Raw genomic sequence first — 25,876 nt, forward strand, 5'->3', positions numbered from 1 at the left:
CGGTTCCGGCGGCTGGAGCGGGCCATTCAGACGCGTGGGGCCGGGCCTGGCAGACGCTTGTTGTTGTCCGGCTAGGGGAGGCAGAGGTCGTTCGCTCGCTTGCTCGGGCCCTCTGTGGCGGTCGGCGGACAGGTCGGTCGCGATAGTAGGGCGCCGTGCAGGGGCGAGGCTATGTCGCGGTGGCAGCCCGCAGGGGCCGGCAGGGCCGGGAGTAACGGGACGTCGCCGCGGAGCTTCTTTCCCCGGATACAGTGCGGCCCGAGCGGAGGCCGCGGCGCCTCCGCCCGTTCTTGAGGAGCCCGCGCCGCGCGAGGCCCACCCCGCCTTCTCAGCCACACCGACACCCATCGGCCTGACCCTGCCGAGTCTGGCCTGGCCCGATTGAGCGCGGCGCAAGCAGGTAGGTGTACGCCCTGCGCCCGGCGGCGACCCGGGCTGTCGGGACTGCAGTGCCCAGCGGGCTTCGCGCCGTCGCGCATGCGCGCACCTCGAGGCGCACGGCCGCCTGGGACGCGTAGTTCCTGCGCCCCGGCGGGGGTTTCCCCCCGGGAGCCGGCGGACGCTGGAGCGCCCTAGCAGCCTGTCAGGCCGACCCTCCGGGGGCCCCGGGGCCTCTCTCCGCCCCCTCTCATACTTTTGGAGGAAAACGGAGGGGCTCATGGGCTTCCTCTCTCCCTCACTAGAAAGCCATCTGTAGAACAGGGAAGAGCGCCGCGTCGAAGTGACGGCAGAGCCGAGCCCCAGATGCCCTGGTTCCTTACCGGGAGCGGGTTTTCACTCTGGCTGGAGGGGGACTGCAGGAGTCACGCCCCTTCGCTAACTCCCAGGGCCCTCCTTGGTGGGATGGAGAGTGTTGAGGGAGACTAACCCAGCGTCCCCGGGATTAGCAGGATCCCCGGTGGGTACCCCAGGCTGGCCAAAGAACTGTGAGGTGCAGGAGGCGTAGCTGAGCTGGGGCCTGGACTTGCCGTTGTTACCGTCTCTCCTGCCAGTGCTGAAGGGCTGGAAGCAGGCTGCAGGAGGGGCCCAAGTTGTTTACAGCAGCGCCTCTTACTGCGAGGAGGGCTGAAAGTGGAACCCCACGGGCCAGATTCCCATGGACTGATCTCCGTCCTCAGGCAGCACTAGCCTCTGGAGCACAGACCCCTCCCCGAGGACATGAAGCTGCTGGAGAACTCCAGCTTCGAGGCCATTAACTCGCAGCTGACCGTGGAGACGGGAGATGCACACATCATTGGCAGGTGAGGTTGGGGCTCTGGGGGCTGGCCTCTTAGAGGCCACTCTGCACTGGTTCTGGTTAAGCTTGGGAGGTGGCATGCTCCACAGTCCTGCCTGCGTCTCTAGGATTGAGAGCTACTCGTGTAAGATGGCGGGTGACGACAAGCACATGTTCAAGCAGTTCTGCCAGGAGGGCCAGCCACATGTGCTGGAGGCACTGTCCCCACCCCAGACCTCGGGCCTCAGTCCCAGCAGGTGAGCGGGGGGCAGGGCCTGCCCACAGGGGACTGGCGAGTGGGCCAGCACTGGACTGACACTTGTCTCTGTGCAGACTGAGTAAGAGCCAAGGTGGTGAGGATGAGGGCCCCCTCAGCGACAAGTGCAGCCGCAAGACCCTCTTCTACCTGATTGCCACGCTCAATGAGTCCTTCCGGCCGGACTACGACTTCAGCACAGCCCGCAGCCATGAGTTCAGCCGGGAGCCTAGCCTCAGCTGGGTGAGGGTGGGGTCGGGGAAGGGACCTGCAGGCCCACAGCCATCCCAGGTGTCCTCCCTAACTTATCGTGCTCAGCCTGGTTCATTCCTGCTGCTGGGCTCCTCGTCAGCCCTGACTGTGACCATCCTAGGTGGTGAACGCAGTCAACTGCAGCCTGTTCTCAGCCGTCCGGGAGGACTTCAAGGCCCTGAAGCCGCAACTGTGGAACGCGGTGGATGAGGAGATCTGCCTGGCTGAATGTGACATCTACAGGTGGGCCGGCGTCCCTGCAGGGGGGTCCTGGGTCTCTGTGGCACTGGGACCACACACGTCGTCTCACTCCCCACTCCCCAGCTACAACCCAGACTTGGACTCAGACCCTTTCGGGGAAGATGGCAGCCTCTGGTCCTTCAACTACTTCTTCTACAACAAGCGGCTGAAACGGATTGTTTTCTTCAGCTGCCGCTCTATCAGGTTGGCTGGCACCTGTCTCCCTCCCTCCCCTATCTCCCTGTTTGTCCCACACACCTTTTCCCCCACCCCATTCCTAACTTTCTCCTTCTCGGACATTCTCCGTGGAATCAGCAGTAGGCTGGGGGCTGGGGGCAGGTGATTTTAAGACTGGTCTCCGCTCTCCCCAGTGGATCCACCTACACTCCCTCGGAGGCAGGCAACGAGCTGGACATGGAGCTTGGGGAGGAAGAAGAGGAAGAGGAGGAGGAAGAAAGTGGAGGTGGAGGCAGCGAGGGTGGGCCCGAGGAGACCGGAACCATGGAAGAGGACAGGTGTGAGACTGCCCCAGCAGCCTCCCTCCATGGACCCTGGGGTGGGCAGGGTGGGGCCCCCTCTGCCTGGGCTCCTTGGGTGTGGACTCCTCAAAGCTCACTGCATGCCACCCTTTGTGCAGGGTCCCGGTGATCTGTATGTGAAGAGGAGAAGCAGAGGCCCTATCTTCACTCAGCTTTGAACAGTGCCTGGACCTGCCCACCTGAGGGCCCAGGTCCTGGCGCTGCCACAGCACCAGCCCACCCCAGGCCATGCCTGCCTAGCCCTTGGCTCTAACCTGTGGCTGTCCACTCACCCCCACAGGCTGCTGCTGCCCACGCTGTGGCTGGACTAGACAGCACAGGGCCTGGTGGGAAGAGCCACTGCCCTGCTCACACGAACTGACACAGGCAGGGGCAGCTGGACCGCAGAGTTTATTTTTGTATTTTGTGTGGGGTCAGGCCTGGGCCTTCACACTCCATCCTGAAGGGCAGGAGACCCAGCAAGTGGTCCCAGGGATCATCTGCCCACTTGTACCCCCCACCTTGCCCATTGGGCAGCGTGCACTGAGTGTCACTTTGCTGCAGCTGGTTTGTTTCCAATAAAAGTTTGTGACTTAGTGTGGACCTGGACTCACGAGGCGTCGGGGCGGGGCCTGCGTCGAGGGCGGGGCCTGCTTCGGCTGGTATCCTAGCAACGGTCTTAGGGGCTGTTGAGCCGCCTGGACCCGCCGGGTTTTGAAATGGAGTCCGAAGTGTTGGATGCAAGCAACCCCTCTACAGTAGAGGGCGACCACCTGATTCTAGACCAAGACCCATATGAGGCCGACATCTACAAAGTCCCGGACCCGGGGTTCCTCAAGGAAGAGAGGGGTGAGGTGGCCTGGGCTCACTGAGGCACAGATTCTGTCCTCGGGGAACGCAGCGCTCCCTGGGCAGTATCCTAACTGGGCAGCGCTCCCAGGAGGGCCCTTGGCTACCCACGACCTCCAGGGTTAGGGGCCCAAGGCCACACTGTGACGGCTTCCATTGCTGGTTCACAGAGTCACCATTTTCGGAGCCGGCCCCACAGCTTTTTACCAACAACTCGCAGTGGCAAAACATGGCTCTGAGTGCCCGTGCCCGCCAGCTGTGGCTGCTCCTGCGTACAGGCCTCCAGACCTTTGTGGAAAAGGTGCGGCTTGGCCATAGCATCTGTGTCAAGGCCTCTTTGCTGACCTGGTTCTTCCCCTAGGGGTCCCCAGTAGGATCCCAGCCGGGGTCCTCTTGGCACCCCTAGGCAGGTGCCCCGCCTACCCCCAACCCCTGGCCCCCGCCAAGTTCACTGCAGTCTTGTTGATCCTGGCCCACAGGAAAAGAGAGCTGAGCTGCATGTGGCACGCTTGACGCATGGGCTGGAACCCCTGCGGCGCCTGGAGGTGGCAGCTGGGCTGCGTTCGGTGGCACAGGACCCCGTGGGCGGGCGCTTCGTGGTGCTGGACGGTGCAGGCTGCCTGCACCTGCACAGAGAGGATGGCTGGGCACGAGAGAAGCTGCTGGCTCCGGTTGCACTAACAGGGCTAGTGGCGGTGCTGGGCCCTCTGGGCACTGTGGGCCGCTTTGTGGGCTGGGGCCCAGTGGGGCTGGCCATACTAAGGTCCGACCTTAGCCTACTGTGGCTGAGTAAGCCAGGGGAGCACGGGGTGCCAGGCCGCGAGCCTATCTGCTGCCTGCCAGTGCCAGATCCCGGGCTGCTGCTGGTGGCGGAGGCAGGCGGAAACCTGGTGCTCTGGAAGTTCCGTTCAGGGGGCCGCTGCCTGGTTCCCCACGGGTCACCTCTGCAGCTACCACCAAGCCTCTCTGGTGCACTTGCTTGTCTGGCTCTGGGGCCTCGGCCTCCCCATCACTACCCATGCTGCTTCGGAGCCTATGGCTCAGCCGTGCTCACCTTTGATCTGCAAACCTTGGCTCTCACAGATGTGCGTCGGAATCTGCACAAAACGTGAGGGGGGCCCAGGGACGGGTGAGGGAGGGCGGAAATCATGAGGCGAGGCTGCGACAGAAATCCAGTCGTCAGAGGTGCAGGTGCGCGCATGAGCGTGCGCATACACGGCAGTTCTCACACACACACGGCAGTCCACACACACACACACATACACACACGGCAGTTCTGAGTCCACCTGGCCTCCCTCTCACTCCTCAGCACCATCTTCGACCTGGTGTACTGTGGAGAGGTAGAGGCCATGGTGACAGCTTCCCGGGACAGCACGGTGAAAGTGTGGGAGGCTGACTGGCAGATCCGGATGGTGTTCGTGGGACACAGAGGTGCGCTGGGCCATGTTCTCCCTCCATCCTGGGCATGGCCCTCTGCCTTCAGGAGCCCCTGGCACAGAATGTCTGCTGGTTCCTTGCCAAGCTTCTCCACCCTGGCCGCGAGCCTGACCGAAGGCTCCCACTTCCTCGGTCCCTGGGAAGCACGAGTGACACGCGCCCCTCCCGCAGGCCCGGTGACCGCGGTGGCCGTGCTCCCAAACACGGCTCTGGTGCTGTCGGCTTCACAGGATGGGACGCTGCGCACGTGGGACCTGCAGGCAGCGGCGCAGGTGGGTGAGGTGGCGCTCACCTGCTGGGGCCGCGGCATGCCGTCGGAGAGTGTGAGCCGTCTGCTGGCCCCCGCCGGTCCGGGCTGGCCCTTGCTCTCCTTGGGGGCCTGCAGCGTGGGGCTGTGGCGTGCGCGGGAGCTCTACTCGCCATTGGCGCAGCTGTCTGCACCAGTGCTCCACCTGCAGTTGGCGCCAGCGCTGCCCACGCCCACCGCCCCGCACACGGCGTTGCCCGCGCGCCTCGTGTGCGCCTGCACCGACGGCTCAGTCTACCTGGTGTCGGTCTCTGGTGGAAGCACCGTGAGCGTGCTTCTGCTGGAGCCCGAGGACTGCGCGGCCGCCGTGGCCTACTGCCTGCCACGCGAGGCGCTGTGGGTGCTGACGCGCGCCGGGCACCTGCTGTGCGCCAACGCAGCACGCTCCCCAATGCGGGTGCTACACCGCCTGTGCCCACCACCGCCACCTGCACCCCAGCCCTGCTGCCTGCACCTCTACAGCCACCTCACTGACCCCGCCAGCGCGTTCGCCAACTGGGAGAAAGTGCGCCAGTACAAGGGCGAGCTGTGCTGCAGCGACGTGGCCTGGGCCTGGAAGGACAAAAACCGGTGAGTGCCGCAGCCAGCCGGGGCTGGGCAAGGCAGCCGGGCCCATGCCAACGGGCCGTGGTCACCAATAGGTACCTGCCCGTGGTGGGGCACACTGATGGCACCCTGTCCATACTCGAGTTGTGCTCCTCGAAGACGGTCTTCCGAACGGAGGCACACAGCCCAGGCCCCGTCACCGCCATCGCGTCCACCTGGAACAGCATCGTGTCCTCTGGTTGGTACCTCTCCCCCCTCCCCCGCCATGGCCGGCCGGGGACTCCTTCCCTCCCCAGAGGCACCACCGTGGCTCCTGCCCGCACAGGGGGAGACCTGACTGTGAAGATGTGGCGCGTCTTCCCCTATGCGGAGGAGAGCCTGAGTCTCCTGTGCACCTTCTGCTGCTGCCACCCAGCGGTGGTGCTCTGCGCCCTTGGCAAGTGCGTCACCGTGGGCTTCGAGGACCCGAACAGCGCCACCTACGGCCTGGTGCAGTTTGGCCTGGGCAGCAGCCCTCGCTGTGATCACCGGCCCCAGGACGACCCCACAGACCACATCACCGGTGAGGGGGCAGGGCCGAGGGGAAGCCCAGGCCTCCAGATGGCTCTGGCCCCTAAAGCTGAGTTCTGGCCCCCAGGCCTGTGCTGCTGTCCCATGCTCAAGCTGTATGCCTGTTCCAGCCTGGACCACACCATCCGCATCTGGACAGCGGAGAACCGGCTGCTGCGGTGGGCTGGGGAGGGGTGGGGGCGGGGAGCAGCTGCCTGGGGTTTCCTGCCTCCACCCTCCCCCCCGCCCCGAGCCCGGCAGTTGGAGGGGGTGCAGGGGTGGCCAGGGACTTGCGTCTGCTCCTGCCTTGGTGTTCTACTCAGAGAAGCAGGGCTGGACTCCCACCCTGAACTCCCCCTCCAGGCTCCTACATCTGAATGGTGCCCCTCAGGCCCTGACCTTCTGCAGCAACAATGGGGACCTGGTTCTGGCACTGGGCTCCCGCCTCTGCCTGGTGGACCACAGACTCTACCTGCCCACATCTTACCTGCTTAAGGTGTGCAGTGAGCACAGGTGGGTGGTGCGGGGCTGCTGTGGGCAGACGAGCTGCCGAGGCCAGGGCTCCAGGCTCCTTTCCCTGTTCAGAAGCTGTGCCAAGAGGTCCCTGATGTGGTGGATGACCCTCCACTGCCGCTGACCAGCCAGGAGTCACTGACCTCAGCCCAGCTACAGAGGCTCGCCAACCTGTATGGGGTGGTCAGCCTCAGGTCTGCCGAGAGGCCTGGCTGAACTGTCCCAGAGGCCCCCACCCGGCTCCCCTGGGTCAGGGCCTGGCCACATGCCCCCACAGGAGACCCCAGAGCTCCCAGGCCCCTTGGCCACTTACCACAAGCCCATCCCAGTCCTGACTGTTCGTGGTTCCCCACCAGGGGCCTAGCCACCCACCCGGGGGCCCCAGCCCAGCCTCTGCCCTACCCCACTGGCAATGCCATCCGTGTCCCACTTGTGCCCCTCCCTATCTGCAGCACAGCCTTGTGTTTCATCCATCGCCAGACAACAGCTCCTCAGCAGCCAGTGTTGGAGGAGGTGGGGTGGATCCCAGTGCCCCCCCAGCCCCCAAGCTCAGGGCCCTCCCCTTCAGTCCCTGGGGCAGGCCTGGGATCCCTGCACTTGTCTGGGTGGCACACAAGGCTCAAGGAAGAGTGAGCTGACCCCTGATCCCCACCCCAGGACTTGGAAGTCCTGGTTGCCCGAGACCAAGACCTTCAGCAATTGAGACTGGGGCTGGAGAGCCCAGCAGCCCGGCCCCAGCTGACTTGGCAGCAGCGCCAGGAGGCCTTTGATAACTACCTACATCTAATCTATGGCCCAAGCCTGCTGGTGAGCATGGGGCCTCCCCGGACCTCCCTGTGCCCTGGGCCTCTGACCTGCCTGTGTGCCCCGCCCCCCCAGGGTCTGAATTCTGAAGCAGAGCCCCAGCAGCAGTGGGGCACGGTGGCCCTCGCAGTGGAGAGAGAGACCTGGGACCCAAGTGCCCAGCCCAGAGATGGCCCTGCTCTCGGGGGCACTGAAGCCCCACCACTGCAGGACGTGGGGACCCTGGGCAGGCGCTTTGTCCGCCCTCCCCGAGTCCCCTTGCCGCTCCCACCCACCTACCAGAGGGTGCACAGCAGAGCATCCCAGGTGAGGCCTCCCACTCCTCCCACCCCTGCCCTCACCTCATGATTCCCGCCCCCCACCCTCTGACTCCTCCTTCCACCCCAGCTACTGGCCAGCTCCTCCCTGAGCTGCGAGCTGGGCCTCAGTCTGGACCTGCAGCTGCAGTGGGAGCGTCTCAGCAAGAAGCCTCTGGCCTGGGATCCACCATCCCCCTACCTGGAGCAGAGCAGGGTGAGGGCTTGGCGGGAGGAGGCTGCCACCTGGAGGCAGAGCTGCAGGGACACTGGAGCCCCAGGCCCCTGTCCTGTCCCCCCCCAGACCCCCTGGCTGCTGGACAGGCGGCCCCAGGAGCTTCTCTCCAACCTCAGGGGCTTCTTCCCTGCCACCATCCATCCTTACAAGGTGAGAGCCCCAGGCTGAGCTAGAGGCGCCTTCCTCCACAGGGCGCCCTTCTTGGGGACCCCATCTTCCCCTGGCTGCGCACCTTTGTGCCAACTCTGCCCTGAGGGCCAGGCCCACTCGCACCCCCACCCCCAGTCCAGTTTCACAGCTGCTGCTCACACTCTGGGAACCAGCTGCCAAAGGGCCAGGACCCAGGACCAGGCTCTGGGGAGACCAGAGGCTCTGCCAGCTGCCCGGGCTGCAGCTGCTCCCAGACCTCTGGACTGTGCGTGGGACACCATCGTCCCACCCCCCGAGGGGCGCGGAGTCACTGGGAGCCACCTCCCCACTGTGCCCAGACAGGCCCAGCCCCTCCCCGACACTCGCGTCTGGCACTCCCCACTGAACCTTCCAGCTGCTACTCCATCTACCCAAGCCCCCAGTACCCCCCCAGGGGCTCCTACTGCCCCCTTCCACCCCCCCAGGGGCTCCTACTGCCCCCTTCCATTTTTTCCTTCTTGGCTGCTGTGCGTAACTTGTAGAATCTTAGTTCCCTGACCAGGGATTGAACCCTGTCCCCAGGCAGTGAGAGGAGGTCCCTCCTATGGCCGGGGGCTGAGCCGGTGCAGAGCGTGTGGGTGTCAGGGCTCCCAAAGGCTAGCTTCACCTGGACTTCCCTTCTCGGCCACCACAGTGGGCAGCACTCTGCCTGCCTTTCTGCCTGACTCTGGGAGGTTCTCTCTTCCTGACTGGGGTCATGAACAGGGCTGTGAGCCTGGCTCAGTTCCTGGACATGGGGCCAGTGCCCGCCAGGGTGGTCTCTGGGGTAGGCGGAGTTCAGGCCCTCAGCCTGGCCTGCTGCTCCCCGCCCGCAGTACTGGCGGTGGCCCATCCGCTTCCCGGGCTGCGTGCCCAACTCGGTGGTGCTGCAGCAGATGTGGCCGCCCGAGGAGGTCAGCAGCCTCGGAGCCCTCGGCTGGCTCTCTGGCAACCCTGCAGGCAAGGTGAGGCAAGCGGCGGGGCGGGGTCTGCGGGAGGGCGGGAGGGCGGGCCCCTCCCCCGGCCCCGCCCGCGGCCAGGGCCTGGCTCTCCCTCTGCAGCAACGCGGGGGCCAGGACGACCTGTGGCTGGCGCAGGGCATCAGGCGGCGCCGCGCCAAGCAGCAGCAGAAGCTGATCCCGTGGCTGAGAGACGAGGAGGACGAGAACGAGGACGAGGACGAGGACGAGGAGGAGCCGAACCTGAACTGGGCCTCGGAGCCCCCGAGTCCACCGCACAGGCCGCCCTCTGATCCGCTGCTGGTGCCCATGAGGCCGCGGTTGCAGGTGGGCGGCGGGGGCTGGGCCGGGCCGCGGCGCAGGGGCGGCCTGGGGAGGCAGGGTCTGCAGCTGCTGCTGCTGCTGCCCCTAGAGCACCAAGGACCCTATCCTGAGCGTCAAGGGCACCCGCGAGAACACCGCCAGAACCGAGACCTACCTCCACCAGCCCCAGTTCCACTACGCGCAGTTGCGCTGGGAGCAGCGCTACGGGCACCTGCCGAAGTTCCTGCAGTTCTTCGTTGAGCAGAACTGGTTCAAAAAGCTCTTCCCCGTCTTCACCCTGCAGGTTCGGGGGAGTCTTGGAAGCACGGGCTCGGGGGTGGGAGCTGGGAGGCTGGAGCGCACGGGGTGACAGCAGGGGGCGGGGCTCGGCAGGCCTACCCCCAGATGGGCACGGTGGAGGGCCTGGCCTCGACGTTCATGGACCTGCTGGAGGAGGCCTCCTGGGCCGACCGCGTGCACGTGCTGCGCGCGCTGCTGCGGCTGCTGCCGGACCTCAGCAGAGAGTTCTGTAGCCGGCTGGAGGGCACCCTCCTGCACTTGCTCAACCTGGAGCAACCCCCTAGCCTGCAGGTGAGCGCCTTGCCCCTGGCCGGCCCGCCCTGCCCCGCCCCGCCCCTGGCGCGGGGCACCCATCTCACTCTCCACCTGCGCTCAGGACAAGGTCCAGAAGCAGTTTGTGATACTGGCGCTGCAGCTGCTCCTGGCGTGCTCCCAGGAGTCCCGCGAGGTGGTGCTGGAGCTGATGTCCTACTTCCTCTACTCGCCAGCCCCCTGCCGGTGAGTCCTGCTTCCGCCCGCCCTCCCTGCTGTGGGAGGCCGCCCACAAACCTCCCACACCTGCCCCAGGCCGGAGCTCAGGAAGCTGCTGGACGGGCTAGGCCTTCAGGACCCGCAGGGCTTCCTGTTCAAGGAGATGATGACCTGGGTCCAGGGCCCAGACCCCGAGTCCAAGGCCACACTGCGCAGGCGCTGCTGCCAGAAGCTGGAGGAAATGATCCAGCAGCTGGAGGTCTGGGTGGGCGGGGGCGGGCGGCCTGCCCATGGAGCCTCTAGTCTTCTCCCCAGGCTTTCCCCAAGTCGGGGGGTGGGGTGGAGTGGGGGGGTGGGATGGGGGTGCGGGGGAGCCAGGTGAGGCCAGCAGGCTTCTCTCCCTGCTCCCGCTCTGTGCCTCCTCCATCCTCCCCTACCCTGTCCCCATCTCCCAGGATCTTCCTAGGAGGGGAAGGGGGGGTCTCTGCCTTGGACCCTGGTACACCCTCCCCTGGCCGCCTCTCCTGCAGATGGAGACCATGCAGCTGTCTGTAGCCAAGTTGTCAGAGGTGCTGCCCAATGTCTCAGAGACCTCAGGACTTCACCCCCCTTCTAAGGAGGCCCTGTCGCAGATCTCGATGCTCTCTGGGGCAGCTGTTCACGTCTCGGTGATGTCCTCCAACGTCTCCCAGACACCCTCTCTGGTGGTCTCACCGGGGGTGTCAGACTTGACCACCCTGGAGCCCCAGGCCCAGCAGATGCTGGCACGGCTGCACTTTGCGCGGACCCGACGTACGCTGTCGGAGACTCTGATGCGCTTCCAGCCTGAGGTCTTCTCGCGGTCCTCCGTGCCCGCCATACTGCCCCATGGGATGCTGCCCCGTGAGATGCTACCCCATGAGATGCTGCCCCTGGTGCACACGGTCTGGTCACAGTCCAAAATGCTGGACCTGGGGCCCATTGATGCACTCAACTTCTTTTGCGAGCAGCAGCGCATTCGGCAGCAGGGGCCCCTACCCCAGGAGCCCTACAGCCCTCCCCCATGCCCTCGCCCACCCCGGCAGGTCCATGGCATGGTGCTGCCACAGTCCCTGGATCCCTGGTGAGCAGGCCATGGGCTCCGGGGTGAGGCTTGGGTAGAGCCTGTGTAGGGCAGCTGAGGCACTAGCTCAGCCAAGCCCACCTCCCCACCCAACAGGCACTACCGCGTCCTCCGGCTTCAGGATGCCAGGGTCCAGAGGTCTCCTATGAGACTGAGGGGTGAGTGCGGTCAGGGATGGAAATCGGACCCCAGCCCAGCCCAGTTCCTGCCAAGCATCTGCCCCACACCAAGGTCTTACCATCCTGCCGGCCCCCCAGGCCGAATGCTGTCCCGGCTCTGGGTGGACCGCTCCCTGGACAGCACCAGCCGCATACTGAAGCTGCCACTGCCTCGGGTGGAACTGCAGCCTTTCCCCCTAGACTGGCCCAGGCCTGCCCGTCCGCTGCCCCCACGGCTCCTGCAGCCTGCCCTGCAGCGCTACTTTCTGCCAGATGACACAGACCCTGACAGCTACCGCTGACCCAGCAAGTGGCCCTGGCCCGGCCCTGGCTCCCCCTTCCCTCTAGCATGGAGTCAAGACACGGCTCTCCAGCCAGCTGTTTGCCCCAGCCAAGGCTCAGGGCTGGAATAAAGTCCAGAGACCACAACCCACACACTGGATGCCACCTTCACTTTTGGGGGCCACTGAGGTGGGCAGGGGGTCTGGTGTGTGGGGAACCTGCTGATGGCCAGTTGCACATGTGAGGCATGTGTAGGGGCCTGGTGGGGTCTAGGGGGACAGGATCTGGGCTGGGGTCAGAATGGGCGGGAGATACCAACAGGTGGGCTGGGGAGAGGGGAAGGTCTGGATGGTGGCAGGTGTGTGTGGGGGAACCTGTAGTCGTTCGATGCAGGTGAAACCAGGAGTGGTCAGAGCTCTGCTACCTCTAGGCTGGAAAGGAGAAGACTGATGAAGGGGCCCTGCATGCTTTACCTAAAAAGCAGTAAAGGGGCAGTGTGTCCTCTGGATCTTCCCCCTCAGTCACCAGGAGACGGACCTTGTCTGGGAGGTGCAGGGTCTCAGAGGGCCTCAGCCTTCGTCTGCACTGCCATGACCTCACAGGGCCCTGACCCAGCCCCCGCTGGGCCCACGTGCGCACGGGCTATCAGGACAGCTTGTGTGAAGGGCCAGTGCTAGCTCTTCACGTCCTGCTGCTGGGAGGCCTGAGCAATGACTTCTTTCTTGCACCATCAGCCTCTGACTTTTGACGTTCCTTCTCAATTGTTTTGTGGTTAAAATTGGTTGCTCACACCTTCCCCACAAACCCCTACCTGTGTGGGGTCTTGTTACAGGGCTTCCGGTGGGCAGCTCTTGATGTTTTTTTAAGTACATGATCTTCCTTGGGGGCTCAGATGGCAAAGAATCTCCCTGCAACGCAGGAGACCCCGGTTCAATCCCTAGGTTGGGAAGATCCCCTGGAGAAGGGAATGGCTACCCACTCTAGTACACTTGCCTGGAGAATTCGATGGACAGAGGCGCCTAGCAGGCTACAATCCATGGGATCGAAAAGAGCCAGACACAACTGAGTGACTAACACTTTCACTTTTGGGCTTCCCTAGTGACTCAGATGGGAAAGGATCTGCCCACAATGTGGGAGACCTGGGTTTGATCCCTGGGTTGGGAAGATCCCCTGAAGAAGGGAATGGCAACTCACTCCAGTATTCTTGACTGGAGAATTCCATGGGCAGAAGAGCCTGGCGGGCTACAGTCCATTAGGTTGCAAAGAGTCATATACAACTGAAAGACTAACACATAGACACACATGATGTTCTTGTAAAGAGGAACTGTGCCCCCTAAAACAAGGATTGAGAGGCCTGTGGTAGTCTGCTGCTACTGATGTCTCTATGGTTCAAATTATAGAAGCAATAAATGCTTTAAAAAATACAAACATGGGAATTCTGGTGGTCTGCTGGCTAGGACTCTGCTCTCTCACTGCCAAGGGTAAGGGTTCAATCCCTGGTAAAGGAACTAAGATCCCACAAGCCATGTGGTACAGCCCCCCCCAAAAAGAGTTAAATGGTCAATTTTATGATATGTATATTACAACTATTTATAAAAGTTAATACACCACAAACCATGGAATTTAAATGGATGATCTGTTATGTTGATTTTATCTCAAGTGTGTTAGTCACTCAGTAGGACACTCAGTCTTGTCTGACTCTGGCACTCCATGGACCATAGCTCACTAGGCTCCTCTGTCCATGGAATTCCATGTTGAATTATATCTCAACACATAACCAAATGGAACTAGGTCTGCCCCCTGATGCACCGGAAGCCCACTTGCGAACACTGGGTGGTGGCAAGGAGGGTGTAGGGTTCGGGCAGGTGCCCATCAAGGAGAACAGGCAGCTCACATTCAAAAGATCCGAGCTCCCCAAGGTTTTCAGGGGAAGGTTTTAAAGACAGTGTGAGGAAGAACGTCATGGGTTTCATGATTACCTCGCGCACAGTTCTCTGACTGGTTGATAGTGAGGTCACCAGGTGGGGTCACTGCAGGCAGCATTATCAATTCTCAGGTTCCAGTTGGCCTGGGGCTTAAGTGCTGGTGGTTAGCATGCAGTTAACGTCTTCCACCAGCAGGAGGTTTCAGTATCTGCAAAACCACTCCATGGCTATCGCTCAGGACTTCTAGCCTTTGTGAAGAAGTCCTTGACTTTGTTTTATGGCTCAACTATTACTCCTTTGAATTGCTTGACTGCTTTTGCCTTTGAATTTTCTCACTTCTCTGATAATTTTGCTCACTGGAACTTGGGGAAGGCCTAGGAGGCTAAAGCTCTTCTACAGAGGCGGGGCACATTCCAGTGGGGGAGGGGGGTCTGTCCCCCTAGGAAGGCCCTACAGGGTCCTGTTTGATTTCAAATAAAGCTGTTTTAAAAAAACACACAGAAGCCTCCTTGAAGGGGCTTCCACTGACCAAACTGAGGACAACTTGATCAAAATAATGACAGTAAAGTATTATATTTCTTTGAATAAACTAGGAATCTTCCTTGATATAAATAGGTAAAGAGAAAGCTTTTTTCCCTACAATAAATGATAAAATTAGAAAACAGCCACTTGGCAACCATCATGGTAATAACTAATTCAGAGAAAAAAACAATACATGCAAAAACTAGGGAGCGAAAGTTGTTTGAGAAACAGTGTGTCCACCCAGCCTCAAATTATCCCCCCATAAAATACTTATTAAATACAAAAAGAAAAAGAGTAACTTGACAGGGAAGAAGCTTGGGCCACTCCACCTTAATTAAGTGATCAAGACAAGCCTCTCCAACAGACCAAAGCCATGCTACCCGATTGGACAGGAAGAAAAGAACCCAGCATCTCCTCCAGAGCACTCCTGCCAGAAAGATACAACCTGAGTCTAGTCAGGAGGCAACAAGACACATGCAGTTTAAGGAACATGCTACACGACAGCTGGCTGGGGGTCTGTGTCAAGGGCATGAAGAGCAGTTCCTGCCTGAAGGGCACAAGAGGTGACACAAAGGTACTGGGGTAACTGGGGTTAACTGGGGTAACTGGGAATCTGACTGCGGTCTCTGGGTCAACGCTATATGGGGTTTCCTTTAACTTTGAAATCACTTCCAATGACTTCAGATCTTTTAATTCATCTTAGCAATAGTTAAGGCTCCCTACTGGTGATTCTAAAGGAAATCAACCCTGAATATTCATTGGAAGGACTGATACTGAAGCTGAAGCTCCAATACTTTGACCACCTGAAGCAGGGAGCCAACTCACTGGAAAATACCCTGATGGTGGGAAAGATTGAAGGCAGGAGAATGGTGCGACAGAGGATGAGATGGTTAGATAGTAACACTGAGTCAGTGGACACAAGTTTGAGCAAACTCCAGGAGATGATGGAAAACAGGGAAGCCTGGCGTGCTACCGTCCATGGAGTCACAGAGTCAGACATGACTTAGCGACTGAACCTGGTGATTTGTGTAAACACTTCCTTGAATCATTCAAAGCATGGGTCCTGAAGGTGCACATTTTTGTCTCAGTCAAAAGTACCCACCAGAGGGCATCATTTATCTAGATTATCCATATTTTAATTCCACATCTTGAGGAATTTTCAACTCTTCTGTGTGGTTGCCTTGGAGAGGCAGCACTTCCTTGGACTCGTCTACCCTCTTCCTCAGTTTCCAGGGGACTTTCAGGAAAGTTGAGGTTGGGATTGAGGCTATGAAGTCTCTTCCTATGGGTCTAAGGCTCCTGCACCTCTGACCTGCTGACTTGAGGGGCACACTGTTCCCTGCAACTGGCTGTCCTGGGCACTACGGCCCCTCGAGGCTTCATCCTAGCCTTTAGTGTTGGGAGCCGCTTTAGGCATTACTGACAAAATGGAGGCACGGCCCCAACCCCCTCTCCTCATCCCGCAGGCACGGTTCCGGGATGAAGGAGTTAGGTCTTGTGATTCTGACTTGTCCTTTCCTTCCTTCGGTTGAGTTGGCTGGAAAGTATGTTAAGGTGCTTATTGTTCTTGCATGAGAAAGCACAAAGCCTTCTGCAGTTGCCCAGGAAATAATCCATAAAGTTACATTTGTTCAAGGACCTTTACAAAGAATGTTCCAGGATGAGCACATAGGCCGCAGCTTGAGGCCATGGGAAACACTGTTATCTGAAACCTGCTTGTAAGGGAAATGTTTGCTGAGTTTAGGATTTAGGAATAATTAAGAATAGTTAGAAGCTAAAAGTTTAAGGTATGTTGTAGTGTTGGCATATTTTACTATAGCTTATAGAAACTAGGAATTTTAGAGATACTAATAGCTAAAAGCCTTTTTAGGAGATGATGAACTTGAGTTACTAGGAGAGAGAGATAAGAAATAAACTGAGGAATGTGGTATATAGCCCAGAGACAAACTTGAGTTACAATGTTATCACAAGGACACTTAAGAGGGAACTCTGAAGGACAACAATGATTTATGGAGACAGTAAATATGGGTGAGGGGAAACTGAAGATGTCATACCTCTGACCTAATGCTTTTATAAAAGTATAAAAGAAAACCTAATGCTTAAAATAAACATGCAGCCCAGTGCTTTGAGTGAGAGGCTGCATCATTCTCTCCGCCGACCCCGTTCATCCCTTCAGAGCATTTCCCTGGCTGCCGGAGCTGGACTTTGGCACCTTGCTACTGCTGCTGCTAAGTCGTGTCAGTCGTGTCTGACTCTATGCGACCCCATAGACAGCAGCCCACCAGGCTCCCCCGTCCCTGGGATTCTCCAGGCAAGAGTACTGGAGTGGGTTGCCATTTCCTTCTCCAGGGCATGAAAGTGAAAAGTGAAAGTGGAGTCGCTCAGTCGTGTCTGACTCAGTGACCCCATGGACTGCAGCCCGCCAGGCTCCTCCGTCCATGGGATTTTCCAGGCAAGAGTACTGGAGTGGGGTGCCATTGCCTCGGCACCTTAGTGTGAGGCAAAAATAATATCCACCTATTAAGGGGAATATAGCTGTGGAAAAGTAATGCACATAACAGATAACCCATGAGTCAGGTAACAAATGGGGGGAAACCCCTACATGAGAAAAGAAAGGTCTCCAATTAGTGACCCCAGCTTCTACCTTAAGACAATAAAGAACAGCAAATTAAGCCTGAAGTAAGCAGAAGAAAGGAAAAAGGCCAAAGTAGAAATCAATAAACTTGAAAAAGAAAACAATAAAAATAAATTAATTCAAAAGGTGGTCCTTTAAGATCAATAAAACAGACAAACCTCTGGCAAGACAAAAGGAGAAGGGAGACACAAATTGCCAATATAAAGGACGAGAGAGGTGACAACACGACAGAGTATACACACAGTAAAAGGATAAGGAAATATTAGGAAAAACTTTATGACAATTAACAATGGACTAATTAAAGACATAAACTACCAAAAGTAATCCAAGAAGAAAAGGACAACTTGAATGGCCATATTTCTATTAAATGAATTGAGTTTGTAGTTAAAAAACCTTCCCAGAAAGAAAATTTCAGGCTTCACTGAACATTTACGGAGAAGTAACAGGTTTAATTCCCAGGTGGCTGAGTGGTGAAGAATCCGTCTGCTAATGCAGGAGATAAGACATTGGTTCAATCCCTCGGTCGAGAAGATCCCCTGGAGAAGGAAACGGCAATTCACTCCAGTACTCTTGCCTGGAAAATTCCATGAACAGAGGAGCCTGGCAGGCTATAGTCCATGGGGTCACAAAGCATGGGATACGACTGGGCGACTAGCACCTACGCACGCAATGTTAGGTTGACAAACTCCTCCGCAAAATTCATAAGGAAAGAATACTTTCTCCAATCCTTCTGAGGCCAACATTACCCAACACGAGGCGAAGACATCACGAGAAAATAAAACTACAGACCAATATTCCTCATGGGCAGAGATGCAAAAATTCTAAACAAAACTTCAGCAAATTGAATACAACCATAAACAAAAACGAAAATACATATCGCGACCAAACGGAGATTATGTCTGGAATGCACTAGAAAGTCAATCAGTGTAACTGATCATGCTTTTCTTCCAGTGAAAACAGATCTCTGCCAATCCCACGAAGGAAGAGAGCCAACGTACGCTATGAGAGGGTCGGCAGGAGCCCCCAAAGGCCGCTGTTAGTCCTCCAGCGACAGTCACACTCACCGCGGGCCCACGCTGGCTTCCGGGCGGCACCCAATCCCACAATCCCCCGGGCCTCGACGTGGCCCCACCTCTGCGCGCAGTTCCCGCCCCTTGGGCAGAGTTGTGGCCTCGGATTGGTTACAGTGGCTTCCGCTACCTGGTGGGCGGGGCCGCTGACCACCTGTAGGTTACCGGCCCGGCTGAGCTTGCCTCCGCTAGCTTACCGACCTGCGTGGGCAAGGACGGGGCGGACAGGAGTGTGTCCGCCGATGGCCTAGCTCCCGTAGGGTCGCCGATGTCGGAGACCAGCCCGAAGGCGGAGGCGGCGAAGCTGCTGCCTTTCCTGGCTCTCGGGGAGCGGGCGGACCTGCAGGCGGCGGCGGCGCAGCATGTGCTGGCGCTAACTGGCTCGGGCCCCGGCCGCACGCTGCTGGCCGGCCAGGCGTCACTGCTGCGGGCGCTGGTCGAGCTGGCGGTGGCCCCTCCTCCTGCCCCAGCCCGAGACGCCACTCGCGCGCTAGTCAATCTGGCTGCCGACCTCTGCCTGCACAAGCCGCTGCTGGCGGCCGAGCCCGGACTTCCTGTCCGCCTGCTGGGCTGTGCGTTGGACCCACAGTGGCCCTGGGCCGAGGAGGCGGCCGCTGTGCTGGCTAACCTCAGCCGCGAGCCGGTGCCGTGCGCTGCGCTGATAGAGGCTCTGGCGGCCGCAGAACCCGGGGAGTCGGGCCTGGAGCGGCTGGTGCGCGCGCTGTGCACTCCGGGGTACAACGCCCGCGCGCCCTTGCACTACTTGGGACCAGTGCTTTCCAACCTCAGCCAACGTCCCGCGACCCGCGCTTTTCTGTTGGACCGCAACAGGTGAAGCTCAGGGCGCTCGCGGGGAGGGGTTGGAAGTGAGCAGGGACGGCACTGAATGGCCCTTCCCTCCAGGCGCGTGGTCCAGCGGCTGCTGCCCCTTACCCAATACCCGGACTCCTCGGTGCGCAGGGGCGGGGTGGTGGGAACACTGCGAAATTGCTGCTTCGAGCACCGTGAGTCGTGGTGGGGATGCTGCCTTATTGGGGAATGGGAGGAATAGGCTGTACTCTGGGGCCCCTCTGGACAGGCCTGCATTCCTGTTTCTCCCCAGGACATCATGAATGGTTGCTTGGGCCTGAGGTGGACATTCTCCCCTTCTTGCTACTGCCCCTGGCTGGGCCTGAGGACTTCTCTGAGGAAGAGATGGAGCGTGAGTGTCTGGGGTCGAGCCTCAGGGTTGGTTTAACAGGAGTGGAGCGGGGGGCGGTAGGGGAGAGGCAGAAGGAAATGTCCAGATAAGGGCCCTTCTGAAACCTTCCAGCAGGGAGTTGCTGAGCACAGATGAGCCTTACAATGGCAGGGTCCTCCCTAGTGACCCAGGGGCCAGTATGGGGACCCACTGACTCACAAATTCACCCCTAGGGTTGCCTGTTGATCTGCAGTACCTGCCACCAGACAAGCAGCGAGAGCCTGACGCTGACATCCGCAAGATGCTAATTGAGACCATCATGCTGGTGAGCAGGGGTCCTGCTCCATTAATGTCACCCCCCCCACACACACATACACATTAGCACACTGACGCCTGGGTATCCTCTGCCCTCTTCCAGCTGACGGCCACGGCACCTGGTCGGAAGCAGGTGAGGGACCAGGGAGCCTACTTGATCCTTCGAGAGCTGCACAGCTGGGAGCCTGAGCCTGATGTGCGGGTGACTTGTGAGAAACTCATCCAGGTGGGTGCAGGGTTGGGGGAGGGGTGGGCGTCCAGGGTATGCCAGCCAGCTGCCCACATGCCTCCCCTGCTGGCAGGTACTTATTGGAGACGAGCCAGAGTGTGGCCTGGAGAACCTGATGGAGGTGCAGGTGCCGGAGGAGGTTGAGCAGCAGCTGCAGCAGCAGGATCGCCAGGAGCAGGAGCAGTGTGAGCGGGAGCAGCAGGAGCTGGAGCTGGGCCCAGGGCCACAAGTAGAGGGAGCTGCACCCACGTGAGGCCCCTGAGGCCTGCCAGCAGCTCCAGGCCCACTTCTGTTCGCCATCCGTCCAGTCCTCCCAGACCAGGCCTGCCTGCTGTCCCCTGCTCTGAGAGTGTATCTGGCTGAGAAGCAGAGCTGCCCTTAAGCTCCAGGTCTTTGCTGAGGGTTGAGGGCACCTCCATGTGCCCTGTTGCTTCCAGCAAGAATGCTGGCTGCTCAGAGGAGGATTGTTCAGCCAGGGCTGGCCCAGACCTCTGACTCAGGTGTCTCCAGGTGGAGGGCTGGACAGAAGAACATTGCAGACCTCAGGGGCCAGCTAGAGCTTCCCGAGTCTCAGGTGCTCTGGGGGTCTGGGTGCTTGCAGTGCCCCTTGCTGCCAGTTCCACCCCAGGTCCCTCCACCCTGGGGGCCCTTGGCTGGCCCTGTCTGAGACCCAGCCTCACAGGGTTGACCTGTTGAGAGTTTCAGCAGCCACAGCCTGTTGGGGTCTCCCGGCTACACCCCCCTGGCCTATCCTCGGGGCACTTGCTGCTGCTGCCTCCTCTTCATGCCCAGACCCAGCCCTTGGGTCTTTGTGAGCAGCTCAAGTGCTGCTTCCCAGTCCTGGACCGACCTGATGCTCCCACCCTCCCTGACTAGCTAGGCCCTCTCCCTGCTCAACTCCCCTGAGCCTCAGCCCCCCAGATCCCATGTCCACCAAGCTGATAAGCCTGCAGCCTTGCCCTTGGCCTAAGTCTTCCCCTGGAGTACGCTTTGCCCCTTTGGAGCCCCTTGGCCCCATGCGTGGTGCCTTCAAGTCCACAGCCCCATGCCCAGCAGGCTGTCTCTCACCCCACTGTATTCCCTTCCTGGGCCTCCCACCAAACCTAGTGCCATCTTCTGCCCAGGATCCCTGTTTCCCGCCCTTCCAGGCTTTTCTCCACAGAACATCCCCCTCACTCCCCCACCCCCTGTGTCCTCAGTCCTGGTACTACCTCCAGAGTTGGGGTCAACTCTACTGGAGCTCAGATCAAAGCCGAGTTCTTCATGGGTACCAGGGGTCTTCCTCTTTTGTGGTCCCCTCTTCATTCCCCCTCCCCCCAATTATATTAAAGCTCTGGCCTAAAGGTATGTGGACTGTTTTCCAGATGCCCCAACAGCCCTCTTCCTGCACTGAGAAGTCCACACCATTGGCTCTACAGAATAAACTCTTTACCTGACCTCATGCCCGCCTTCCCACCTGCCCTCAGCTAACCAGGTAGTGCCCAGGCACGCTCCAGATGGAGCATAGCAACAGTGGGTGCCTGGAGCAACTCACCTTGTGACCAGCCATCTCCGTGCTCCAGAGCCCAAGCCCACAGAGTCTGCACCTTGTCTCGGGCGAGCCCCCGGGGGCTCAGGCACCAGACCAGAGGCACTCTCATGAGGGGTGCTCTGTGGCTGGGGTTGCCACAGTTGTAGGAGTGACCTTGGGGGATCAGAGTCCACGTGGGGCTCCACATTGTCTGGGGATGTTCGGAGCTGGGGCTCCTCTGGTTTTTCTGCAATGGATCGCAGTGGGAGGGTCAGGAGAGGCGCTGAGGAGCCTCCCACCTGCCTACCCAGGTAGGCCTGCCACACCTGGTGTAGCACTGAGTGTGGTGCAGAGGAGAGCATGTGTGGCGGGGAGCATCCAGTGGTGGGTGGCCACCTGCTGCAGGCCCAGGCGAGCTTGCGGGCGCAGCTGGAGCAGGCCTCGGATCAGGTCCTGGTGCTATGAGGGCGAGGACTCAAGGCTGCAGCCTCACGATACTGGCCCCCTCCCGCCACCTCTCTGCCCCCAGCCCACGGCCGTCACAGCCAACAATGCTGGCCACTTGGTGGGGTTGCCCCAGGCAGTCTTCCCAAATGGGTAGAGGGTGTCCGTGTTTTGCACGTGGGTGGACAGGCAGAGAGAGGTGAGGCAGCCTGCCCTAGGGCTAGTGCAGGGTTCAAGCTGAATGGGGCCACCAACCCCAGTTTCCTCCGTCACTGCAGTCCATTTCCCAGCCTGGGCCGGGGAAGATAACAGGTCAGCGTCCCCCATGCCACGGCGTGTGTAGCCCTTCTGTGGACCTAGGTCTGTCTTCCTGCCCCCTCTCCAGGCACTGCTGGGACTTGGGAGGGACACGTGGTGGAGGCGCTTACCTGGGGACAGGCCTGGCCGGAAGGTGGGGCCCCGGCGCATCAGGTACAGCATTCGGTGGGGCTGGCGCTCCTTGAAGGGCAGCTTCCCAGTCACCATGGCATAGAGGATGACACCTCTGGGGGCATGGGCTTCTCAGGGCCCGCCCCTCCTCCCCGCCCCCTCCACTCCTCTCCCCCAGGGTCCTGGAGCCCCTGGTGTGGTGCTCACAGGCTCCACAGGTCGGCCTGCTCCCCGTTACACTTCTTGCTCATGAGGATCTCTGGGGCTGTGTAGGCCACAGAGCTGCAGAAGGTGCTCAACAATGAGTTCTTGAGCTTGGAGCGATTGGCAAAGCCGAAGTCTGCAAGGGACATGCAGGGAGGACGGGGCGGGTTGTTAGAGAGAGGGCGCCTGAGCGGGGGCTGTGGGCACAGGGCGTGTGGGTGACTACAAGTGTGGCTGTGGGCAACTGTTGGGTACAGGCCTCGTCGGAGGCTTGAAGGACAAGGCAGACTGGGGTCAGAAGTCTGGAGCAAACCAGTGTAGAGGCTGGAGCCCTGTGCTTGGGGCAAGAGTGGGGTATGTGCGACCCACGGAAGTTGAAGAAAGTGATCAGAGCTGGCCCAGGCTGGGACCCTGGTTGGGGGCCGGGCCGCAGGCTCACCACTCAGCTTTAGGAAGCCTCTGTCATCTAGCAGGATGTTCTCACACTTCAAGTCCCTGCTTGGGGAAGGGGAGGCGGGGCTGGACCTGAGCTCAGGCAGGTCTCTCCACGCGCTGGGCAGCGGGCTGGGTGGCGCCCTCACCGGTGCACAATGCCTGAGTTGTGGCAGTGTGCCACGGCACTGACCAGCTGCCACAACAGCCTGCGGGTCTCCTCTTCCTCCAGTCCCGGGCAGCGGCGGTGAGCAGACACGGCGTTGATGTGCTCCAGCAGGTCGCCGTGGGCTGCCAGCTCCAGCACCAAGTAGGTGCGCTGGCTGTTGGTGTAGGTCTCATACAGCTGCACCTTCTGGGCCCCGCCCACCTGCCGTCATCCCAACCAGGGCCCTTGGGTGCATGGGGCTGGGGTCTCAGGATGGGGTTGGCCCGAGTATAAGGGTCCCAGGAGGGGAAGGGGCGGGCCTGGGGTAGGTAGGAAGGGCCAGGCTGCCTGGGGTCTCTGCCCACCACGTTCAGGTGCTTGTAGGTCGCATTGAGTGATGAAATCTCACGGGGCAGGAACTTGCGGGAGAACTCTGCAGGGGCCACTGCGGTGGAGACGACCTTGATAGCCACCTGTAGGGGTGGAGGGTGGCCACTGTGCAAAGGCCACAACCCCCCTGGGCACAGGATGTGGTAGAACAGGCCCCGTGGCCTTTGTGCATGTGGCCAAAGTTGACCAGGGCAAGGTTCGGTGAGCAGCAGCCTTGGGAGGCAGCTCTGACCTTCCCCCTCATCCTGTCCTGGTCACTTATGTCTTTAAGGGGTCCAGGAACTGGGAAGGATCAGCCTGCCAGAGCCTGGGCCTTCTGGAAGATGCGGGACCAGGAAGAAGCCAGAGCACCTGGGAGGTCCCTGGGTGGGATTAGGACAGGGGCCACTGGGGCTGGGCTGGAGGGTCGACCATGGAGCCCCCACCCCATGGGGAGGAGACGAGCCTGCTTCACCATGGCATGGCACTTGCCCCGCAGGTCAGAGGCCAGCTTGGAGTTGTGCCGCATGCGCTCCTGTGTGGCGTAGGCCAGGTAGACTTTGGAGAAGGCCCCAGAGCCAATCTTCTTGGAGGACAGCAGGTAGCCGTTGTCCCTGCATTCATGCACCTGCTCTAGAAAGGCTCTCTGGTCCAGCTTCTGCCTGCCGGCAGCCTTCATAAAAATCAGGGCTCAGTGGGAGAGCTGGGGCTACCCAGCACCCCGCAGGGCCATGGGGAGGGACTCTGGGAGGTTCAGCTGAGGCCTGACTTGTGTTAGAAGGATGGGATGATGGGTTGTAAACGGACGGAGCAATGCGCTGTGGAGCGATGGGGTGATGGACTGCAGGAGGCCAGCTGGGGCCTGCAGGCTCTCAAGGCTGCAGCCAAATTTCTGAAGCCTCTCTGGGACAAGAGCAGAGATGGGGAGGGAGGCTAACACAGCCACACAACCATGGACTGGCATGGGGTTGGACAGGCTCTGGGAAAGCAGGGGCAGATTCTAGTATGGAAGGTTCTAGAACTGTGCCTGCATTGTGCCCTCAAATGAGTGTTCTTCTATTCCCCAGGCATTGCTTGCCCTGAGAACATCTTGCTGGAACCAGCCCTGCCCTGTGTGAGGCCCACTCCATGGGGTGAGAACCCCAAGGGCCACAAACAGCCTTTTTTTGGTTTTGGCTGTGCTGCGCGGCATGGGGGATCTTAGTTCTCCAACGAAGAACTGAACTCGGACCCAGCAATGAAAGCACGAGTCCTAACCACTGGATCGCCAGGGAATTCCTGAAGCCACCCAACCTTCCTCTGCTGGGGCCTGTTGCACCAGGCCATTCCCCCAGAGCGCTCTACACACTCAATGACACATCCCCAAGGAAATGAGAAACCCTGGCCCACCTCAAAGAGGTGAGCCAGCATGCCCCCCCTTCTCCTGGCCCCTGCAGTATTCTGTGAGCACTGTTACTCAGAGGGGAGCTGTGTTGCCTGCTGCCTGTGGGCGCTGTTCGAAGCTGCAACCACCACCTCCCACAATCCTGCTTCTGTGCACACCAAAGTGCCTGTCCCATGGTAGGCAGTCCACACCCAGGATTTCAAATGTGAACACCACCGAGTGATGCCCCCTTTACAGACGAAAAAAGGGCCAAGTTCATGGTCTCTCTACTGTGAGCTGGATAGCATGGTGTCTGCAGGCCAGATTTGTCCCCACGGGAGCCGTGGTGCATGTAGCACTCCTTCTGCAGGGAACGCCTTAGAAAGCCTGGAAGTGAACTGTGGAGACATTTTCTCCTCCCTGTTGGACTGTGGGCCACTGGAAGGCAAGGCTTGTGTCTGATATCCCCTGGCTCACCCACAGCCCTTGTCTGGCAAATTGCCTGGAGGATAGAAAATATGGACAGATTAGCTGGTTTGTTGCTCCATGGGGGTTAGGAAGAGAGAAACTGGGTGTTTCAAGGGGAGGGGATTTAACTCGTGATGGTTACCCAAGTGTTACATGGGCTGGAGATGCAAGGAACCTACACCGCCTCCCTGGCTCCCCCTCATTCCAGAACACAACTGGAAGCCAGCGACTGTTGCTCAGATAGGTGACAAGCAGGGTCCAGAGTGCTCACCAGCTCTGCTCACTCTCCTCTCTCTCTGCACCCCGGGTCATCCATCTATTTCAGAGCATCGCTGAGCACCTCCCTGTGCTGGACTTGGTGCCAAGCCCTCGGGAGCCAGTCACAGGCACGGGCCTTTCTCACAGAGCTTACTGTTACAGAAGAGAGACTGCTCTTAATACTCTTTTTTGAGGGGGAGGGGCCTTGCGGCATGCAGGGTGTTAGTTCCCCAATCAGGGATCGAACTGACACCCCCTGCAGTGGAAACAGAATCTTAATCACTGGATGCCCAGGGAAGTCCCTGGTCTTAATAATTTAATAAAAGTTGAATGATGCTGTGATCTGTGCAAGGGCAGCTTGTGGGCATGCTTGGGAGTGAAAAAGTTCAGCTGAGGCTCGGGAGGGCAGGACCGGTGGAGAGTCCTGGACCCTGGCCATGGGGACATCAACGGGAGAGTGAGCCATCCAGGTATGAGCCTCCCTGTGGCAATTTCCATGGGCTCTGGATAACCGCCCCCCCCCCACCCCGCCTATGCAGTACCTGGGGGGTGGGAGCTCTTTCTCAGAGGCGAGGCTCCATCTGCTTAGCAGCACGCTGTATCAGCCGTCT

At 59.8% G+C, this 25,876-nt stretch overlaps 4 protein-coding genes and 1 long non-coding RNA gene across 24 annotated transcripts; 3 read left to right on the forward strand and 2 right to left on the reverse strand.

Annotated features, from left to right (window-relative positions):
- Positions 1 to 51: 51 nt before the first annotated feature.
- Positions 52 to 3,085, forward strand: MAF1 (MAF1 negative regulator of RNA polymerase III). 3 transcript variants are annotated; one of them, XM_081497322.1, is made up of 8 exons: positions 52 to 400; positions 993 to 1,241; positions 1,345 to 1,473; positions 1,550 to 1,715; positions 1,846 to 1,967; positions 2,049 to 2,168; positions 2,336 to 2,479; positions 2,602 to 3,085. In XM_081497322.1, the coding sequence occupies exons 2-8, from the start codon at positions 1,159 to 1,161 to the stop codon at positions 2,621 to 2,623; spliced, it is 786 nt and encodes a 261-aa protein (XP_081353448.1). In that variant the 5' UTR covers positions 52 to 400; positions 993 to 1,158; the 3' UTR covers positions 2,624 to 3,085. The 3 variants fall into 3 exon arrangements, with proteins under 3 accessions (XP_081353448.1, XP_081353447.1, XP_081353449.1); XM_081497321.1 differs by having other exon boundaries at positions 1,119 to 1,241; XM_081497323.1 differs by lacking the exon at positions 2,336 to 2,479 and having other exon boundaries at positions 1,119 to 1,241.
- On the reverse strand, positions 2,879 to 6,854 carry LOC145509179 (uncharacterized). Its single transcript, XR_014055901.1, has 2 exons — positions 6,658 to 6,854; positions 2,879 to 5,836 (listed from the first exon to the last, which is right to left on the reverse strand). It is a non-coding gene; the product is annotated as an uncharacterized LOC145509179 (long non-coding RNA).
- On the forward strand, positions 3,139 to 11,915 carry WDR97 (WD repeat domain 97). 15 transcript variants are annotated; one of them, XM_081497265.1, is made up of 24 exons: positions 3,139 to 3,331; positions 3,502 to 3,632; positions 3,811 to 4,439; positions 4,641 to 4,762; positions 4,940 to 5,645; positions 5,717 to 5,859; positions 5,947 to 6,183; positions 6,259 to 6,349; positions 6,534 to 6,666; positions 6,756 to 6,877; positions 7,136 to 7,196; positions 7,341 to 7,490; positions 7,563 to 7,793; positions 7,875 to 8,000; positions 8,088 to 8,171; positions 9,026 to 9,154; positions 9,251 to 9,475; positions 9,561 to 9,755; positions 9,845 to 10,042; positions 10,128 to 10,249; positions 10,319 to 10,487; positions 10,753 to 11,324; positions 11,421 to 11,482; positions 11,582 to 11,915. In XM_081497265.1, exons 1-24 carry the CDS (start codon positions 3,202 to 3,204, stop codon positions 11,782 to 11,784), a joined length of 4,971 nt encoding a protein of 1,656 aa, XP_081353391.1. In that variant the 5' UTR covers positions 3,139 to 3,201; the 3' UTR covers positions 11,785 to 11,915. The 15 variants fall into 15 exon arrangements, 14 of the variants coding, with proteins under 14 accessions (XP_081353391.1, XP_081353388.1, XP_081353394.1 ...); XM_081497262.1 differs by having other exon boundaries at positions 10,319 to 10,481; positions 10,678 to 11,324; XM_081497268.1 differs by having other exon boundaries at positions 10,319 to 10,481; positions 11,396 to 11,482.
- A 5,359-nt stretch (positions 11,916 to 17,274) lies between these two features.
- LOC145509174 (serine/threonine-protein kinase BRSK1-like) lies at positions 17,275 to 23,280 on the reverse strand. Its single transcript, XM_081497324.1, has 7 exons — positions 23,173 to 23,280; positions 22,809 to 22,982; positions 22,667 to 22,722; positions 22,231 to 22,363; positions 22,023 to 22,138; positions 21,175 to 21,397; positions 17,275 to 20,158 (listed from the first exon to the last, which is right to left on the reverse strand). Exons 4-7 carry the CDS (start codon positions 22,272 to 22,274, stop codon positions 20,137 to 20,139), a joined length of 405 nt encoding a protein of 134 aa, XP_081353450.1. The 5' UTR covers positions 22,275 to 22,363; positions 22,667 to 22,722; positions 22,809 to 22,982; positions 23,173 to 23,280; the 3' UTR covers positions 17,275 to 20,136.
- Positions 18,056 to 24,574, forward strand: HGH1 (HGH1 cochaperone). 4 transcript variants are annotated; one of them, XM_081497313.1, is made up of 10 exons: positions 18,056 to 18,747; positions 18,820 to 18,920; positions 19,019 to 19,117; positions 19,330 to 19,421; positions 19,515 to 19,637; positions 19,714 to 19,825; positions 21,980 to 22,065; positions 22,892 to 22,973; positions 23,676 to 23,777; positions 24,244 to 24,574. In XM_081497313.1, exons 1-10 carry the CDS (start codon positions 18,185 to 18,187, stop codon positions 24,378 to 24,380), a joined length of 1,497 nt encoding a protein of 498 aa, XP_081353439.1. In that variant the 5' UTR covers positions 18,056 to 18,184; the 3' UTR covers positions 24,381 to 24,574. The 4 variants fall into 4 exon arrangements, with proteins under 4 accessions (XP_081353439.1, XP_081353440.1, XP_081353441.1 ...); XM_081497314.1 differs by lacking the exon at positions 22,892 to 22,973; XM_081497315.1 differs by lacking the exons at positions 22,892 to 22,973; positions 23,676 to 23,777.
- The last annotated feature ends 1,302 nt before the right edge of the window (positions 24,575 to 25,876 follow it).

Source organism: Giraffa tippelskirchi, chromosome 6, assembly GCF_054371585.1.
Source record: "Giraffa tippelskirchi isolate mGirTip1 chromosome 6, T2T-mGirTip1v1.2.pri, whole genome shotgun sequence".
Classification (NCBI taxonomy): domain Eukaryota; kingdom Metazoa; phylum Chordata; class Mammalia; order Artiodactyla; family Giraffidae; genus Giraffa; species Giraffa tippelskirchi.

Excerpts from the sequence above, each read along its gene's own strand:
- HGH1 (XM_081497313.1), top strand. The coding sequence starts at position 18,185 with ATGTCGGAGACCAGCCCGAAGGCGGAGGCGGCGAAGCTGCTGCCTTTC. Across the intron at positions 19,118-19,329 it reads CTCTGAGGAAGAGATGGAGC|GGTTGCCTGTTGATCTGCAG; the intron begins GTGAGTGTCTGG and ends ATTCACCCCTAG. Across the intron at positions 19,638-19,713 it reads CTTGTGAGAAACTCATCCAG|GTACTTATTGGAGACGAGCC; the intron begins GTGGGTGCAGGG and ends CCCTGCTGGCAG.
- WDR97 (XM_081497262.1), top strand. The coding sequence starts at position 3,202 with ATGGAGTCCGAAGTGTTGGATGCAAGCAACCCCTCTACAGTAGAGGGC. Across the intron at positions 6,878-7,135 it reads TATGGGGTGGTCAGCCTCAG|CACAGCCTTGTGTTTCATCC; the intron begins GTCTGCCGAGAG and ends CCCTATCTGCAG. Across the intron at positions 7,794-7,874 it reads TGCACAGCAGAGCATCCCAG|CTACTGGCCAGCTCCTCCCT; the intron begins GTGAGGCCTCCC and ends CTTCCACCCCAG.
- MAF1 (XM_081497322.1), top strand. The coding sequence starts at position 1,159 with ATGAAGCTGCTGGAGAACTCCAGCTTCGAGGCCATTAACTCGCAGCTG. Across the intron at positions 1,716-1,845 it reads GGGAGCCTAGCCTCAGCTGG|GTGGTGAACGCAGTCAACTG; the intron begins GTGAGGGTGGGG and ends TGACCATCCTAG. Across the intron at positions 2,169-2,335 it reads TTCAGCTGCCGCTCTATCAG|TGGATCCACCTACACTCCCT; the intron begins GTTGGCTGGCAC and ends CGCTCTCCCCAG.
- LOC145509174 (XM_081497324.1), bottom strand. The coding sequence starts at position 22,274 with ATGAGCAAGAAGTGTAACGGGGAGCAGGCCGACCTGTGGAGCCT. Across the intron at positions 21,398-22,022 it reads CCGGCCAGGCCTGTCCCCAG|AAAAACCAGAGGAGCCCCAG; the intron begins GTAAGCGCCTCC and ends GATCCATTGCAG. Across the intron at positions 20,159-21,174 it reads CGGAGATGGCTGGTCACAAG|CCCTCCACCTGGAGACACCT; the intron begins GTGAGTTGCTCC and ends TCTTCTGTCCAG.